Source organism: Hyperolius riggenbachi, chromosome 3 (assembly GCF_040937935.1).
Source record: "Hyperolius riggenbachi isolate aHypRig1 chromosome 3, aHypRig1.pri, whole genome shotgun sequence".
Taxonomy (NCBI): Eukaryota; Metazoa; Chordata; class Amphibia; order Anura; family Hyperoliidae; genus Hyperolius; species Hyperolius riggenbachi.
Window position 1 is genome coordinate 359,727,131 of NC_090648.1, and position 19,779 is coordinate 359,746,909.

Here is a 19,779-nt window from a genome sequence, read left to right on the forward strand (position 1 = left end):
GATTGTGTGTGCACAGCCCGTCCTTCACTATAGAAAGTGCATTGTCTAAGCACGAAAAATATTGGCCAATCAGAGAGGAACAGAGGTGTGGGAGGGGAAAACAGGAGGGAAAGAGGCTTCAACCAATCAGGCTGCATTAGTTAAGTCTGAGGGAAAAGTAGAGATGCAGTAAAGGACAACCCAGCATGCCCTGCAACTTCCTTTGTGCGTACCAAATTTTGTGTGTACCAAATAAGAGTCCGATAATTAGGGATTAAGATCATTTATGAACAAGAAAAGTAATAGTGATTTTACTTTTTGGATTGCCTGGTTGGTATCCTTATTACTTGCTTACCAAATAAAAATAAAAAAAATATTTTATGTCCCAACAATTATGCTAGGTACACACGATGCGTTTTTTTCGGTCGATTTTCCACTCGATTTTCTTATCTTTTCTTATCAATTTCCATTCACTTCTATGAGAAATCGACCAGAAAATTGATCGGAAATAATATCGGACATGATGGAAATTATCTATGGAACCATCTGTCTAACACAAAATTGTATGGTGTGTACCTAGCATTACACTTTAACACCTCTGTTTGTTGCTGCTCTCTGGCTGAGAGACAAGTTAATTATTATATATGTTTACCTGTATTGACAAATGCTGCCAGAGTTCAATAGATCTGAACTTTAAGGAAGTCATTTTTACATTTCAAAGGGGGTACAACTGTGTGACATACAGAATCATTTATACAGTAAGTCTCTATGTGATTCAAAACTTCTTATTGTATGGTCCTGATACAGTTTCGTCTAATGCCTGAAGAAGAAACCATGTACAGTTAGTCATTAGCCTCTCAGGCGTTATGATTATTTCCAGATTTAGGGTCTAAAAGACATGCATTTTTTTCACAAGCTTTTAGATTCTAAAAACAAGAGAAAAAAAAACATACCACAGAGAGATCTGCAGCATCTCCTGCATATAACTCACTCAGGCATGGGATTTCCGCTCTGAGCTGTGGATTTCCGTCCGAGCCGGACTCGGAATTACCGCTAAGGAGGTTAAAGGTAATACTGGAATTAACGTTTGTTGATTTGATGTCTGCATTTCTAACCCACTCTAATGGCCCATACTCACGGGCTGCAAAAGTGGCCTGTCGCCAGCACACGTGAGCGTGTGCGCGACAGGCCGGCGACAGCTCGTCGCCAGGTCCCTCCGCATACACACGGCGGAGGGACCTGGCAACTAATGCGGCGGAAGCTGTTGCTGTTGTTCCTCCCCCCGCCGGAAGTAGATGGTATTCCCTGGGTGTTACTGTCTCTAGTCCGCATACTCACGCGGACTAGCGACAGTTGCGGCGGAGATGCGGCGGCAACTGTCGCCGGGCGATTGACCGCGCCAATCGCCTGGCGACAGCAGCGATGAGCAACGGTTCGGGGTGCGCGCCCGTGCAACGGCTCATACTCACGGGCGACCTGTCGCCACAACACGCGCGCGTTAGCGCGTTGCGGCGACATTTGTAGCCCGTGAGTATGGGCCATAACACACAAAACAAGCACACACGCATACACAGTATTAAGGCAGCCTTAGCCTTACTTTCTCACCTCACTTCAGGGCTTCTGCATTTCTCTGCATGTCCCCTTATGTAATACGCACATGCAGATCATGCAGGAAGCCTCCTCCACACCTCTCCCCATTTAAAAATAACATGTTGCTTGGCCATGAGCTGAGCAACGTGTCTTTGCAGTACAGTCATCTGAAAAAGTTCAAGATGACAGAAATAATAATTAATGTGCACATGGATTAAAGAGGAATGAAACATGAAATTAAAATCTATTGTACCTATTACTACAGTATTAGTGTACCCTAGTTACATTTATACAGTTACCTGTGTCCCTGCAGTGCATGCATATAGGAAGGTGCTGAGTGAAAGGAAGGAAGCTCTCCTTTGGTTACACATTTACTCCTCCCAAACTCCTCCCTCAAAGTGATGCGTTGCTGTAGTGACTTGATACTGTGGCAAACGGCTAACGCATTTTTCGGAAATGGACCTGAACTGCAAGGCTTACACTGTCCGGATCACACTGACATCACAGTGCCTGACAGGATGTTTGGGCCAGTTACAAAATGAAGCATTAGCCATTGCCACAGCAATGTGTCACTATGAGGAAAAAGGCAGGAAGGGTAAGGGTGTAACTAAAGTACACTGCAGGGACATACAGTAGGTTCTGCATGCTTCAGACCATAAAAGTGCTCATTAATGGTACAATTTTTTCAACTAAACCTTAGGTTACATTGACAGTGGGGCATTGCAGTGCAGCTTTTCAGACGCATTGTAATGCAGAACATCACACAGCAATGTAACCACTGTGTGGCGTTCATAGTGCATGCAGTGCGTTTTCACCAAAACAGGTGTGTTAACCGTTACAGTGAAGCATACTATTCATTGTAAACTTTACCACATGCAAAGCAATCAGTGGCTAACGTGAAGCAACAACTTTTACTATTCTGTTGGGTTTTTCTATTACAGAGAACACAACGCCCACTGTAAACCTAGCCTTATATTATACAAATGTGCATGCGTTTTCTGCTCTGCAACAAAATGCATGTGATTCTAATAAGTGTGCTTCCTGCTATTGGGTCATGCAAGCAGAGAATTTCACCAAGCCCTGTGGAGACAGTGTGTCACGAGGTCCTAGTGACGGAGACCGTTGTGCTGAGTGTAGCGACCCTTGCAGCTCGACACCCGGTATTCCTGGAGTTGTGACAGGAGGACCAAGGGATACAAGAGGCAGGAGTGATCGCTGGAACCGGAGATCAGGTAAGCAGGCTGGAACCACGGCACTCCTCACTGGCTGAGTCTGGTAGTGCAAGGACTCAGAGACCAGTGTAGTAAACAGCAAGGCAGATCCCAGGATAAGCAGAAGTCGGCACCAGAGCGGGTAGTCATACAAGCAGGGTTCGGCAACAGAGCGGGTAGTCAGGCAGGCAGAGGTCATCAACAAAGCGGGAAGTCGTACAGGCCGGGTTCAGTAACAGAGTTGGTAATCAGGCAAGCCGAGGTCAGGATCCAGGAATCAGGCAACAGGCAGACACTAAGTCACGACACGGGAACACAACACTAGCTGCAATACTACAGCACTGAGCTGTTGCATTCTCCAGACTTAAATAGGCGTTTTGGCGCGCAACACACAACGCACAGCGCGCGCATGCGCAAAGACACGCGCGCGATGCACGCAACGCGCAGCGTGCGCATGCGCAAACGCGATCGCGCACGCGCGCATGCGCAATCACACACGCGCGCACGCACACGCGCAGACGCATTGTCAGAACAAACATGCATAACAACCATCCCTGTGCACGCGCGAAACACAACGCCTACGTCAACGCCTTCCGGCGCCAACGCCTGCGCCGCGCAACGCAACGCACACTGGAGAGCACCGACAGGCCACCCCGCCGAGACCCTCCAGGATGACTGCCAGCATCCGTACGTGCCGACCGCCTCGCCTGGACAGGTAACTGACCATGACACAGTGTAATATGGATTGCTTTTCCCTGAAGCTCTTACCATCTCGGTTTGTTAAGTATCCTGTAAGCCTGCACCCCCTCCCCTAATCAGACACTTCAGGATTCCTGAGAGGGGAGTAGGGAGTCTAGGGACAGTCAAAAACTTTTCAACCTGTGTCCCTTATCTAGCTGTGCACATGGAGTCATTAGAACAATAATGAGAGGGAGGACATATTTTTTTTTCCCCTGCAGGCATGTCTCTGCTCTGCATCATGCTGTGTACATTTGCTAGCTTGGCCCTTGGTTGCCCTCTAATTGCTCTGTAATTGCCTCTGCATGAAGCACGTGGTTCACATTGCCTTATAAAAGAACCAACCCTGCCCGTTACAGCACCATGCTGGCCACACCCCCAAGCAGAAAGAGGTTATTGACATGCAGGCAGCACCGGAGGGGAGTGAAGTGCAGCATGAGGCCACATTCACTCCATAAGACACACCAAGTTTTTTTCCCCCTTTTTTTTCTTTGAAGGAAAAAAAGTGTGTTTTGTGGTGCGAAAAATACTTTAAATATATAAATGTATCTATTTATTAAAAAAGGAGGGGGGAGTAACTATGGTACAGTAATACTCTCGTACCTAGCAACAGGTACAATCATTTTTAATTCCCTGTTCCATCTTGTTTTAAGACATCAGTCGGATTGTTTTCTGTGCCCACACCGAACAAATTTCCCTTCCCATCCTGCCTCTGTGACAGCTTCTACTGAGACTCACAAAGTGAGGTGAATAAAGAATCTTCCTGTAGCTGGAGCACAAGCTGGAAACAATCAGGGAATCTAATCAGGGCATCTATTCTGGTGACGTGTCTTAGATCACCTTGTCCGTGCATAGGGACATTTCCTGTAGCTTCCTATCAAGTATCTGAGACAGGAAACAAGGAGACATGTCACTGCTGGTAGCTTAGATAGCAAAATAAATCTGCCTGAGGTTATTCCTCTTCCCAATTCTATCCTAAATTATCTCTAATGGCTAGAATTTCACTTTAAGCTTTCCATAAAGGTGGCCATACATCTAGCGATGGTCGATCATTTGACGAGATCGACCAAACGCTTCAATAATATTATCTAATCTGGAGAAAATCGAGTGTGTATGCACAATTGAAAACATTTCAGTATGCACAACTGACAATAATTGACCGTTATTTGGGTAAATTGCATTGATTTATAGCTCAAGCGGGATGGAAGCTATTGGTCAATTGTACAGGAATAGGCTACTGTTCCCATGACTTTGATCGACAAAGAACAGTTGGATTCAGAGCATGGAGGTACAACATTGTTAAGATCAGTTAGTGAAAGTGAATTTGATAGGATATCACTTGTAGTTTGTGGGCCACTGGTCAATTGACTTTCGATCAACCTCAATGTAGTTGATCGCCTAATAAAGTTAATTGCTTGATGCAAAATCGCTAGTTGCATGGCTACCTTAAGATAATCAAATAAAAAGTTTTACCTTAGCGCACTGCCAATCGGTTTTGACTTTAAGGTCTTGTTTTTTCCTGGTAAAACACAAAAAAGAGAGCTGATGATCTGGTAAAAGACACTTAAAGTGGAACTGTAGATACATTTTAAACACGCTGTTTCACTTACCTGGGGCTTCTGCAAGCCCCCAGCAGCCGTCCTGTCCCACGCCAGTACTCCACGAGCCTCCGTTCTCCTGCCTCCAGCTACTTTAGGTTTCGCCGCTGGGCCACTGCGCCTGCACGACCCAGGCCACGAGTATCCTTTCTTTTTCGTTCCAGTCTGCAATAGCGCTAATGCAGTGGGGAATGCGAGGAAAAGATACACGTGGCAGGGCTGCGCTGGCCTTAACTTACAAGTCGAGGAACTGAACGAAGCGGGGGTGGGAGAATGGAGGCTCGTGGAGGACCAGCGTGGGACAGGACGGCTGCTAGGGGCTTGCAGAAGCCCCAGGTAAGTGAAACACTGTGTTTAAAATGTATATACAGTTCTGCTTTAAGTGTTACTTGTTAACTTAAAGTATTATAGTTGTATAATGTAACTTTTATGAATACAAAATAAAATAATACATTTTGAAATTATATTAAAGGAGTACTGTAGGGGGGAAGGGGGTAAAAGAGTTGAACTAATACCCGGGGCTTCTAATGGTCCCCAGCAGATGTCCTGTGCCCGCGCAGCCACTCACCGATGCTCCGTTCCCCGCCTCCAGTTAACTTCTGGAATTTTCAACTTTAAAGTCAGAAAACCACTGCCTCTGCACGGCCACGTCCTCACTCCCACTGACATCACCAGGAGTGTATTGCGCAGGCTCAGTATGGTCTGCTCTTGCGCAGTACGCTCCTGGTGACATCAGCTGGAGCAAGGACACTGCCATGCAGGTGCAGTGGTTTTCCGACTTTAAAGAGAAACTCCAACCTAGAATTGAACTTTATCCCAATCAGTAGCTGATACCCCCTTTTACATGGGAAATATAATGCTTTTCACAAACAGACCATCAGGGGGCGCTGTATGACTGATTTTGTGCTGAAACTCCTCCCACAAAAAGCTCTGAGTACCGCGGTACTTTTGGCAGTTTGTTACAATGTAACAAGGTTTACAGACAGGAATTAGCTGTTTACAGCTGTCTCTAACAGCCATAACAGCTAGGAGCAGCTACATAACCTGCCCACAGTAAAAATGTCACCATGTAATAAATGTCAGAATGTAAATCGGGGAGAGGAAAGATTTTACAATGAGCAAACACTGACTAAATCATTTATACATAATTATGGTAAAAAATAAAGCACTTTTTTACTACATTATTTTCACTGGAGTTCCTCTTTAAAGGGACACTTAAGTCAAACAAAAAAATGAGTTTTATTCACCCAGGGCTTCCAATAGCCCCCTGCAGCTGTCCGGTGCCCTCGCCGCCTCCCTCCAATCCTCCTGGCCCCGCCGGCAGCCACTTCCTGTTTTGGTAACAGGAGCTGACAGGCTGGGGACGTGAGTGATTCTTTGCGTTCCCAGACACATTAGCACCCTCTATGCTGCTATATGGTATATGATATATGCTATAGCAGCATAGATGGCGCTATTGTGGCCAGGAACGCGAAGAATCCCTCGCGTCCCCAGCCTGTCAGCTCCTGTCACCGAAACAGGAAGTGGCTGCTGGCGGGGCAAGGAGGATCGGAGGGAGACAGCGAGGGCACCGGGCAGCTGCAGGGGGCTATTGGAAGCCCCAGGTGAGTAAAACTCATTTTCTTTGTTTGACTTAAGTGTCCCTTTAAAGTCAGAAATTCCAGAAGTGAACCGGAGGCGGGGATCTGAGCATCGGTGAGTGGCCGCGCGGGCACGGAACGTCTGCAGGGGACCATTAGAAGCCCTGGGTAAGTTAAACTCTTTTTCTTCCTACCCCCTACAGTAATCCTTTAAAGGAAATCTGTAAGGAAATAAAAACCCTCTGGGGGATACTTACCACAGGAGGGGGAAGCCTCTGGATCCTAATGAGACTTCCCCCTGTCCTACCTCCCGGTGATCCAGCGCTGGAAGCCCCCGCAGAGGTCAATATACCGCGATCCATCACAGGCACAAAAGCAGCTCTCTGCTAAGGCTCTGGCGGAAATAGCCGAGCCCGTCTGGGCTCTGCTATACTGCACAGACGACTCAAGCCTGTGCAGCAGAGCAGACCCGTTCAGGCTGAGCTTTTTCCACCAGAGCCCATTGGATAGCCGCCACTGTGCCAGATCACGGTAGGTAAATATTGCCGCGCCTGCACAGTGCTTTTTGGGAGGAATTTCCAGGGGAAGCCAGCACTGGACCCCTGTGGCTACAGAGGATAGGAGAAGCCTCATTAGGATCCAAAGGCTTCCCCCTCCCGAGGTAAGTATCCCTCAGAGGGTTTTTTTCCCCATAGAGATTTCCTTTAAAACTGCCTTTCCATGTCTTGCCCATGCTCATCTGCTAACACGCAAATAAAGCTGTGCCCCTGTTCCAGAGTTCTCAAATAGAGCTACGGCAGGTGCTAAAGGGATGTGCCTGAATAAAGCATGTGTTAGAATCAATATTTAACTCTCAAAACTACATATAACAGAAACCTGTAACACAGAGAGCTATACATTCGCTTTTCATTAAAAACAAATGATATCACTTTCTAAAATCAATTTGGATGTTGTGTTTATTCACATCAACACAGCTTTTTTTTTATTTATTTATTATTTTTTTTTGGTAGGTGGTTGCAATTATTTTTTGTTTTCTGCTTCATGGCCAAATAACACAGGGAGAGAAATTTGACTTTATTGCCATTAAAAGAGTCAATTGTTGTCATAGCAGAAATTAAACATTAATATTGTATGGCATGTCTAGACGATTATAGTTCACATAATAGCTTTCACTCAAACAGCAATAAAAAAGTTGTCAAAGGAAAGCATATTATTTTCCAAAAACACTGCAGTGTCTTTCCATTAACAGCCAGTTTACCTCAACACACTTACCACTTCAGAACTGGTCAGTACCCTAACCCATATAAGCACATCCTTCATGCATCGAAACCTGAATCAGTCACAAACTGGGGATCTCTACCTTTAAAAACGTAAGCCTATATGGACGAGTATCCTCAACCAGAGAGGCGCCGCTAAAGGCAAACTGGATAAGCATTCTCGTCCAATGTTTAAGCAGCAGTGCACACGTACATGCACGTGTGACTGCCGCTTGGACTAGGCGGTATTTCCATGTCAGTGATTGGGGAAGGGAAACAAGGCTTCCCTGAACCATTCGCAGTGCTTGTAATGAATGGACATTACCCTGATCAGGGGCCATGTCCTTTCATAATAAAGAACATGAATGAAAGTAAATAAATAGAAAAGAAACACTTCTTGGTAAACCAGGGAGTGTTTCTAGCATCATCTACTGGAGAAAACTTCTAAAAAAAAAGACTTATTTTTCACCTAAGTAGTGCAAAAGGACTGTAGTATTGTATACCTATGAAGCATTGCCGCTGTACTTATTGGTGTTTTTTCTTGTTCAATTAAGAAGTGCTCCACAGGATATTACTCCATTTGTCGTTTTTATTCACCTAGCGCAGAGTCTTGGAATTTTTATAGTAGAAAATAAATTTATAGCACATGTAATACATTGTAAAATGCATTTTACATTTTACAATATTTTGTGCCATATATATATATATCCTATAGCCTACTGTACTTACAGTTTGGCATTGCAAAGTTCACATTCATTAGAATAAGTAGTGTCATCTGTCCCGCATACTGGTTCAGAGATTCTGATACAGGGATAACCTCCACTTTCAAGTTGTTTAGTTGGACACTCAGGCTGTGAAAAGAACAAAATAGCTGCCATTATGTATTATGACTTCTCTTACTTGTCTAATGTTAACTTGGTCTAGTTATGGTAATGCAAATACTAATCATACAGCGCTACGGTTTGCCAATACTATCAAAGACACCACCTATAGTATACCAAGCTCTATACAAGTACCCACTAGAGGTTAATCTGAACACTCCACAGTAGTACATACACAATGACTATGCGTGAACCAACAATATCTACCATATATACAGGTGAAACTCGGAAAAAATAGAATATCATGCAAAAGTCCATTTGTTTCAGTATTTCAACTTTAAAGAGAATCTGTATTGTTAAAATCGCACAAAAGTAAACATACCAGTGTGTTAGGGGACATCTCCTATTACCCTCTGTCACAATTTCACCGCTCCCCGCCACATTAAAAGTAGTCAAAAACAGTTTTTAAAAGTTTGTTTATAAACAAACAAAATGGCCACCAAAACAGGAAGTAGGTTGATGTACAGCATGTCCACACATAGAAAATACATCCATACACAAGCAGGCTGTATACAGCCTTACTTCTGAATCTCAAGAGATCACTTGTGTGTGTTTACCTTCTGTCCCCAGCTTCTCTCATGCACTGAACATTACAGGCTTCCTGCAGACAGTTCTGCCTATATGTCGTTAATTCCTCAGTATGTGACAGACCAGCTCCTTTCACAGCCTCCAGAGGAGGATTTTTATCCAGCTCTCTTCTATCACTGATAAGATAGCAGAGAAGCTGCTGGCTTATGTAAATAAAACACACACTGGGGTGTGCATAGAGGAACAGTTCAACACTGAAGAACTTGGCAGCCTTCCAGACACAGGCGGACAAGTCTGACAGGGGAAAGATACATTGATTTATTACAGAGATGGTTATAGTAGAAAGAGCTGCAGTAAGCCACAACACATTAGAATAGGTTTAGGAACGTGTAGGATGGTAGAAAAAACATTGTAATTTTTGTTACAGAGTCACTTTAAAGGTGAAATATATACATGAAATAGGATCCCTATGTAGGTGGTTTGGATTAATTAGCTGATTAGAGTCTGACACTTTGAGCCTAGAATATTGAACATTTCACAATATTCTAATGGTCTAAGATTTGGAGTTTGGGGTTCTCATAAGCTGTTAGCTATAATCATCAAAATTATAAAAAATAAAGGCTTACAATACCTTGCTTTGCATGTAATGAGTCTATTCATATATTAGTTTCACCTTTTAAGTTGAATTACTGAAATAAATGGACTTTTGCACGATAATGTATTTTTTCCAGTTTCACCTGTATTCAACAAGAGGCACTTCTGTTGCTGAGATGAGTTTCTCTTTTGAATCATATATTGTGGTAAAGCCAACGCTCTTCCTGTCAATAAACCTCTACCAGTAAACACCCAGAGGGAATAGCACTCACAATATGATATGAATGGTCACTCATCTGTTCCACTATCTGGTCACTATGGGGTTATTGCATTTCTCCCGGCAGATCCAGCAATAGGTTGTCTTCACCATTTTTCTCTCAATGACAATAATACTCCCATTGTGCAATATGAACCAATCAAATGAAGCTAAAGTAAGAGTGGACTTATCCATCCATTTAGAAAATACAATTGAAGCTTTCAGAGCAGATACACTGTACTTTGGGAACTTGTAATTTGTAAACTTACAACAACACTTGCGCACAAAAGCAAATATAATAACTGTATGCGTAATAAAAAGTTGGAAAACACATTTTTACTGAATGTATTTTCAGAGTTTAATCCCACTTTAAGGATTTATTTGCAGCTCCATTTCAACCAGGAGCTAGCTTTTCACAATCAAAGGTGGAAGAAGAGTTGGCTAGGTTACCTGTCTGCAAACTAACTAGTCTACAAGAGGAAGATTTGGGCGCCCCATGCTCAGAAGAGAAAGTATTGGGAGCTATAAAAGCCATAACATCTAACCAGGTCCAGATGGCTTGTCTGCCCTCTACTATAAGAAGTTGTCCCCCACCCTTGTCCCAGACATTACCCGGCTGTTAAGTCATATTCTCTAACACAGTGGCCCATATGCAATTCACTTTTTCTCTTGAGTTTTCTCCTAGGAGATAATTTTTCATCTTTGATTTAAAATAGCTCCTGAGTTTTATATATATATATATATATATATATATATATATATATATATATTTATATTATAGATATAGCTCTTAAAAATGTAACATAGATAAGGTGAAAAAAGGTGAACAAGCTTTGTGAATCATCCCTGAAGTGTAAAAACATAAGGCGGGCGGTAAAGCTTTGTCTGTGCAGTATCATTGGCGTACGTTAAAAAGGGGCGCTGGGAAAAAAGGGCGCCGGGTTTTTAACGATAAGCATGGATAACGTTTAAAAAAATATTGTACTGTTTTTCGTTTAAAATTAATGGTTTTTTAAAGTTATAAATCATTAAATAATGTGCATTAAATCGGCAATTGTAAAAACGTTAATCTTTCGTTTAAATAGTGAACCGTATAATAACGTTTAAAAAAAAAAATTACTAAGTAACCCTCCCTGTACCTACCCCTAACCCCTAGACCCCCCTGTTAGTGCCTAAACCTAAGACCCCCCTGTTGGTGCCTAAACCTAAGACCCCCCCTGTTGGTGCCTAAGTAACCCTCCCTGTACCTACCCCTAACCCCTAGACCCCCCTGTTAGTGCCTAAACCTAAGACCCCCCTGTTGGTGCCTAAACCTAAGACCCCCCTGTTAGTGCCTAAACCTAAGACCCCCCTGTTGGTGCCTAAACCTAAGACCCCCCTGTTGGTGCCTAAACCTAAGACCCCCTGTTGGTGCCTAAACCTAAGACCCCCCTGTTGGTGCCTAAACCTAAGACCCCCCTTTTGGTGCCTAAACCTAAGACCCCCTGTTGGTGCCTAAACCTAAGACCCCCCTGTTGGTGCCTAAACTTAAGACCCCCCTGTTGGTTTTTTCGTTTAAAAATAATGTTATAAAAAAAATGTACTGTTTTTCGTTTAAAAATAATGTTTGAAAAAAAATATTGTACTGTTTTTCGTTTAAAAATAAAATTTAAAAATGTATAAATCATTAAATAATGTGTAATCATGAGAAACAGTAATAAAACATTAAGTCTCCGGGCGCCGCTTTTAAAACGTTAATTTTCTCCGGCGCCCTTTTTTCCTATCGGGCGCCCATTAAACGATATTTATTATAGGAGTGAATGGCGGCGCCCGATTTGTCCACTAGCCTCAGGCGCCCGAATTTACTGTTTCCGTATCATTGCTTGCCTACCCCTTGCTAACGGAAAATTATCTGACACTATAGAGAAATACCCTGAGAGAGATCATACAATTTTCATGTCACTGGTTGTGGGATTGCACTTACCTCCCTTTCTGCAGCAACATAATTCACATCTGAATGCAAATAGAAAAAAATAGCTATCAGCTTAACAATGCTAATACTTTCTATAATGCCAGACAGTATGCTACAAATTAAACATAGCTCTTCTGCATCATAAATTATCAGAATTTGCAGAATAAAATATTTGGCTATATAAACTTCTTGCTAAATAAGTAGATGAGTACGTGTAGCTAAAACAGACCTGAGAGGCTGAACAGTGCAACAAGCACAACCGTAAGCAATCCAGTAATCTGCATAATGTAAGGATTGTTCTGCGTCGGTCTGCTTCACAAATCTGGCACTGGGATCCTTTATACAGTTTTCACAGAGGCAGACCTTCCATGCACACGTCCTTATTCTGAGATAAGTGTTTAAATTACATCATGCCATGTGATAATGTTACACCATAATTAAGTTTTAAATATGTGTTTACAGTTTGTGCTGTTATTGATATGATAATTTAAAGTGGACCTGAACTCTTGCACAGGACAGAAGGAAAACAGAGAAATGTACCCTGTATGTATTTAAAGAGTTTAGCCTGTTTAATTCCTCCTCATTTATGTCTAATAACAAGTTTTAATTTGATCTCTCCCCTGTGTCACATGATTGCCACGGCAAAGATTTCAGATGGCAGATCTCATTTGAAAGCACAGGCCATTAAAGGGATACTGTAGAGGGTCGGGGGAAAATGAGTTGAAGTTACCCGGGGCTTCTAATGGTCCCCCGCAGACATCCTGTGCCCACGCAGCCGCTCACCGATGTTCCGGTCCCGCCTCCGATTCACTTCTGGAATTTCAGACTTTAAAGTCTGAAAACCACTGCGCCTGCGTTGCCGTGTCCTCACTCCCACTGATGTCACTAGGAGCGTACTGCGCAGGCCCAGTATGGTCTGCGACTGCGCAGTACGCTCCTGGTGACATCAGCGGGAGCGAGAACACGGCAACGCAGGCGCAGTGATTTTCAGACTTTAAAGTCTGAAATTCCAAAAGTGAACCAGAGGCGGGGCCAGAGCATCGGTGAGTGGCTGCGTGGGCACAGGATGTCTGTGGGGGACCATTAGAAGCTCCAGGTAAGTTCAACTCATTTTCCCCCGACCCCCCCTACAGTATCCCTTTAACAATATATCTGCTTCCATGAATCAGGAAGGAGAAATAGTGTAGATTTATTTTAGGATTTGTATCAGCCGTAATAAAGAAATGCTTTTTTGTTTAACCAGCTGAGCGGTCTGGACGAGCTCAGCTCGTCCAACACCGCCAGCGGCTGCCGCTCAGGCCCTGCTGGGCCGATTTGAATGAAATAAAAAGCAGCACACGCAGCCGGCACTTTGCCAGCCGCGTGTGCTGCCTGATCGCCGCCGCTCTGCGGCGATTCGCCGCGAGCAGCGGCGAAAGAGGGTCCCCCCAGCCGCCTGAGCCCAGCGTAGCCGGAACAAAAAGTTCCGGCCAGCGCTAAGGGCTGGATCGGAGGCGGCTGACGTCAGGACGTCGGCTGACGTCGATGACGTCACTCCGCTCGTCGCTATGGCGACGATATAAGCAAAACAAGGAAGGCCGCTCATTGCGGCCTTCCTTGTTTATTCTGGGCGCCGGAGGCGATCGGAAGATCGCCTCCGGAGCGCCCTCTAGTGGGCTTTCATGCAGCCAACTTTCAGTTGGCTGCATGAAATAGTTTTTTTTTTATTTAAAAAAAACCCTCCCGCAGCCACCCTGGCGATTTAATCAGAACGCCAGGGTGGTTAAAGGACATATCCGAGGGAATTAAAAAACATTTACAAAGATTTACTTACCCCTTGAAGCTGTCCTGTGCCCCTCGCTGCAGCTCCGCTCCCAGTCAGTGGCCTGGAGGTCCTGTCCCGGCTCTTCCGGTGCAGAAGCTGATGGGCATCTACTGCTCCTGTGCGCTGATGTCATCTGGAGTGTGCTGCACAGGCGCAGAACTACTGCACCTGCGCCGCACACTCCAGACCATGTCAGCGTGACCCCGAGTGGCTCTCACGCAGGCGCAGTAGATGCCGGCATGCCGAGGTAGGCAACTGCACTGGAGAGGAACCTGGGCCACCGGCTAGATGCTGAGCTGTGGTGAGGGCACAGGACAGCTGCCAGGGGCTGGTGGAAGCCCCGGGTAAGTCGATTTTTGTTTTTTTAATCACCTCGGACCTTCCCTTTAAAGGTTATTATGCTGTTGTGTATCTCTTGGAGCAGAGAGGATTTACTGAGTTCAGGTCCGCTTTAATAACGATGGCAAATTTAAAGGGATCCTCAGGCTGACATGTTTATTTCCTTTTAAAGGGTACCTGAGATGGCATGGCAGCATATGGTGTATTTATGCTTACCTGGGGCTTCCTCCAGCCCCATGAAGTCAAGCAGCATTTAGACAAGACAATCCACAGCGTGCCGAAGACGTTGGAATCACTGTACATAGAACACACACAAGATTCTTGGCAGTCGTTCTTTAGCGGATACCTCTGACGAGTTTAGTTTGTGTACAGCACTAGCGAATGTTTGCAGGGAACAAAGCCCATCCCTTTAAAATAAAGCATTCTCAGAGAATCTATGTTGAGTAGGGCCAGATTTACCATAAGGCACCGTAGGCACGTTCCTACAGGTGCCTGATGGTGGAAAGGTGTCTCCCTCCCCTCCCTTATTTCCTTCCTCCCTCCTTCCCTATGTAGAGTCCTGATGAGAGTGTAAATGAGAGGTTACTCACCCAGCTCCTGGCATTCCACTGGCAATATCTCCCTTCAGTCAGGGGCACCGCTAGATACTTAATACTGAGGGTAATTCTGGCTACCTAATGCCAAGGCACCTGTAGCTACCTATGAGGGGCAAAGGAAATAATGGAGAAATGACAGCTGTGAAGGCCAGCACACTTGCAATGCGGTTTGGCGGGGGTAGGTTTATGGAGGGAGAAGTCTAGGGTGCCAGGACATCTGTGCCTATAGGCTCCTGTGAGGTAAATCCAGGCGTGGTGTAGAGTAACTGGTATCTGGTGATTTCAGAAACACAGCACTAAAAATACAAGGCAGTAATATGAAGGGTCTTCTATATGTCTCCCCACATAGTTTTATACTCAGCAGTGGTGCTCGGATATAGGTCATGATCACAATTTTACATGATTTCACAACCATTTTTACGCTATCCGCCACGGGTATTCGTCGCCATGGATCAATTTTCAATCACTAAAATCCGCTTCGGCAGACCGTGAATGCGTACATCCGAATGCATTCGCGCTCGTGAAAACGGCGCAGAAGCTGTGGTTAGGTTGTGATAAGCGGAAGTAGGTGTAAGTGACTTCCCTTGGCCAATCAGAGGCCCCCAGGAAGGCCCTAGCAACCAATCATAGGAGGGGAGGCTATGCCCTCCCTTCCGGTATATAAAGTAGCGGCCATGATGAAAAGCTCCATCCTTGCTGAGACTGTGGCACTGAGAGGATCATTTCCAGGCCATTGTTGCTTCAGCAAGTGCATTTTTGTGTGAAAAGCCGAGCATTTTTACTCCTAACAGTGCTCTTATACTACACTTGTATTCAGTTAGCTAGCCAGTGAGGCTTTGCTGAAGTTAGGTGTAGTCAGTATAGTCAGAGTGTACCGGAGATTAGTTTGTTTAGTGCAGGCAGGCAGGTTCAGAGTGATAGTACTGCTCACTTGTATTCAGCTCATTAGCCAGTCATACACTTCAGCTACTACTTACAGACAGTCACACTGCAACTGCTGTTCATTCAGTAAGTTTTGTGAGTGACATTGTACTGTGCTCACTGCTAACTGGTATTATTCATCTCATTTGGCAGTGATTCCCTTCAGTTATGTTGTACTGTGCTCACTGCTCACTGGTATTATTCATCTCATTAGCCAGTGATACCCTTCAGTTACATTGTACTGTGCTCACTGCTCACTGGTATTATTCATCTCATTAGCCAGTGATACCCTTCAGTTACGTTGTACTGTGCTCACTGCTCACTGGTATTATTCATCTCATTAGCCAGTGATACCCTTCAGTTACGTTGTACTGTGCTCACTGCTCACTGGTATTATTCATCTCATTAGCCAGTGATACCCTTCAGTTACATTGTACTGTGCTCACTGCTCACTGGTATTATTCATCACATTATCCAGTGATACCCTTCAGTTACATTGTACTGTGCTCACTGCTCACTGGTATTATTCATCTCATTAGCCAGTGATACCCTTCAGTTACGTTGTACTGTGCTCACTGCTCACTGGTATTATTCATCTCATTAGCCATTGATACCCTTCAGTTACGTTGTACTGTGCTCACTGCTCACTGGTATTATTCATCTCATTAGCCAGTGATACCCTTCAGTTACGTTGTACTGTGCTCACTGCTCACTGGTATTATTCATCTCATTAGCCAGTGATACCCTTCAGTTACGTTGTACTCTGCTCACTGCAAAAAAAAAAAAGTCAGCCACTCATCCTCCTCCAGTTGTACCATCACCGCCAAGTGCCATTGGGACTCACCTTCACCTCTGTGATTGCTTAACGTGTATTTCCCTGTTTAAAACCACTTATTACCAACTATTAGCCCCATTTAAAGTGTTGATTTCACTTTAAAATACATTTTCTCAAAAACAAAAAATTATTTTTTTTTTGTTTAAGTTGTAGCCCCTTATCACCTTGATAATCCATGCAATTTGGGGGATTGTAGCATGTATGGGGGTTTTGCTATTAACGTTAAAAGAAGATCCGGATCCGGCCGTGATTGCGTCATTCATGACCGAAAATACACATTGTGGAGTGGACACGTATCAAAATACAGAACCAATCATGCCAAATTTGTGGATCGGAACATCCAAGCACCACTGATACTCAGTACATTTGCACATTTTATGCTACTTTAAAGGACCACTCCCACAAATCAATACATTTTTAACCATCCAACAGTATATATATAGTATTTAAGAGCCTTGCTGTGTCATTTTTTGATGTCCCTTTAATTTACTGTTTGCCACTGAAATCGTAGTCCGTCAGTCCCTTGCATAACGTTGACGGACTTTTGTATCTAATAAACATTGCAGGGGGAGCCTTTGCAGGGTTTGGTAGAAAAAAGACGAGATGGTTTTGCCCTGCAATGCCAACTGTGAAGATCACTGTGCTCGTGCTTACCCCTCAGCAGTAGCCGTTATTTAGAAGGACCCCTCCGCAGGCTTTTAGGGAGGCAGCTGTCAGCGCAGACTTTGCTGCGCAATGAGCCGCTCTCCCTGTATCTTGATTCGCCTGCGGGTCTGCCAATGACGACGTCATCAGGGCTGGAGGCGTGGCGATAGACAGAAGCTGTATGCTCTGCCAGTACAGCAGAGCGAGCTCTGCGCTCATTACGCCGCACGTCATAAGGACGTGAGCCACGGCGATAGACAGAGGGAAGCCCATACTGACTCTGCCACCGCAGAGTCACTCAGCTCCTCTACACGTCATCATTGGCATTGGCAGACCCGCAGGCGAATCAAGGTAGAGGGAGAGCGGCTCATTGCGCAGCAAAGTCTGCGCTGACAGCTGCCTCCCTAAAAGCCTGCGGAGGGGTCCTTCTAAATAACGGCTACTGCTGAGGGGTAAGCACGAGCGCAATGATCTTCACAGTTGGGATTGCAGGGCAAAACCATCTCGTCTTTTTTCTACCAAATACTGCAAAGACTCCCCCTGCAATGTTTATTAAATACAAAAGTCTGTCAACGTTATGCAAGGGACTGACGGACTCCGATTTCAGTGGCAAACAGTAAATTAAAGGGACATCACAAAATAAAATTAAAAAAATGACACAGCAAGACTCATATATACTATATATATATATATACTGTTGGATGGTTAAAAATGTATTGATTCGTGGGAGTGGTCCTTTAAGAAACTCTTGTAACAAGAAAGATGTCTGATCTGGCAAACTGTTACTTGTAATTCATGCAACTGTCACATGTAGAAGATTCCCTGTAGCATAAAGCCCTTTATCTTTCACATTGACATAATGTGGTGCATTGCATCAGATAATACACTGCTCAAAATAAATAAATAAAGGGAACACTTAAACAACACAATAGGCCATATGCAATTCACTTTTTCACCTTTGTGAGTTTTCTCAGGGCCAATGTAACTCCAAGTCAATCACACTTCTGTGAAATCAAACTATCCACTTAGGTAGCAACGCTAATTGATAATCAGTTCCACATGCTGTTGTGCAAATGGTAATAGACATGTGGAAATTATGGGCAATTAGCAAGATATCCCCAATAAAGGAGTGGCTCTGGCTAATGTTTTGGTCACTTTTAAATGCTGGCGTTGATTTCACTATAGTGGTAGCATGAGACAGAGTCTACAACCCACACAAGTGGCTCAGGTAGTGCAGCTCAACCAGGATAGCACATCAATGCGAGCTGTGGCAAGGTTTGCTGTGTCTGTCAGCGTAATGTCCAGAGCATGGAGGCGCTACCAGGATACAGGCCGGTACATCAGGAGATGTGGAGGAGGCCATAGGATAGGGTGACCATGCGTCCTCTTTTCCCCGGACAGGTCCTCTTTTTTAGACCTGTCTGGGGCATCCGGCCGGTTTTTTGAAATGTCCGGGGAAGAAGAGAGCCGTTCGGAGCCGAACACGAGCCGGCTCTTTAAAGTGAGCCGAGCGGCCAAGCACAAGGAAGAGCCGATTCTTCTAAAGAGCCGGAGACTGAGACTACAGTGTGGAGGCGCTGATTGGCTGCTGCGGCCAGCAGTGGTGTCTCTAGGGGCGTGCGCAGAGGGCGGATCGCTCTGGGTGTCACCATGGCTAGGGGCTGACACCTAGGCAGGCAGAAGTGCAGTCCTGATGTCAGGGCAATATATGTAGAGAGGAATCTGCAGATGCGGAGAAGGGGCCCGACTTCATTCCTCCCATGCCTCCCCTCCTGTGTCTCTCCTATTTGCAGAGCGCAGTGTGCGGCTCAAATGATACAAACTCCATCACCTACCCCTGATGTTCTCTCCGATCATCGTCCATCTTCATCACTAGCGGCTGCTCTCTCCACATTCTCTGCATGCCACGTGATTACCCTGGACGTGCAGGGAGAGCAGGCAGAGAGCGCACGGCTGATGAAGAACAGGCACGATCATCACAGAGAAAACTTCAGCTCCAGGTGGGAGAGAGTGTATCATTTTAAGCTGCGCTCTGCACATGGGAGATGGGGGCTCACGGTGAATGAGTGAGGGGGATGGGGGTTAGGTTGGTCTTTTCTGCGTGCAAGGGGAGAGGGGAGCTGGCAGTCCTCACTCCTAAAAGCTGCAGCAACAACTTTTAAAACTCCCACAGCAGCTGTTACATGCCTGTGCAGACTCGAGGGTGAGTGCTGAACTGACTAGAGCAGTCACAAGCAGGGCTGTCAGTGTAACTTGCTGATCCCCCTCCCTCCCCCGCAATGATGCTTTCCCTGTGCAACAAGCTAAGTGCACGGGGAGGAGAACTTATAGGGCACACGCTGCAGGGTGCTGGAGGATTAGATGTCAGGTATTATTTGCTGCAGCTCCTGACTATCCTACCAACTTTTATTGCTCTTTTGTCCTGACTCCTCAACCCTTCCTACTCTAACAGACCCTTTCCTCACCCTCAGCAGGCT

General features: G+C 45.0%; 1 protein-coding gene across 2 annotated transcripts in view; it reads right to left on the reverse strand.

The window, feature by feature from the left end:
* LOC137561548 (serine protease inhibitor Kazal-type 4-like) overlaps positions 1 to 12,462 on the reverse strand; it is a 28,797-nt gene extending 16,335 nt beyond the window's left edge. Inside the window, exons 1-4 of one of the 2 annotated variants that reach the window (XM_068272864.1) lie at positions 12,392 to 12,462; positions 12,175 to 12,203; positions 8,682 to 8,803; positions 4,992 to 5,037 (exon numbers count right to left, since the gene is read on the reverse strand). In XM_068272864.1, coding sequence (XP_068128965.1) covers positions 4,992 to 5,037; positions 8,682 to 8,803; positions 12,175 to 12,203; positions 12,392 to 12,446 — 252 coding nt within the window. In that variant the 5' untranslated portion in view covers positions 12,447 to 12,462. Of the gene's footprint in view, positions 1 to 1,868; positions 1,933 to 4,991; positions 5,038 to 8,681; positions 8,804 to 12,174; positions 12,204 to 12,391 lie in introns of those variants that run through there. The other variant, XR_011030044.1, reaches the window with a different exon arrangement.
* Between the last annotated feature and the right edge of the window lie 7,317 nt (positions 12,463 to 19,779).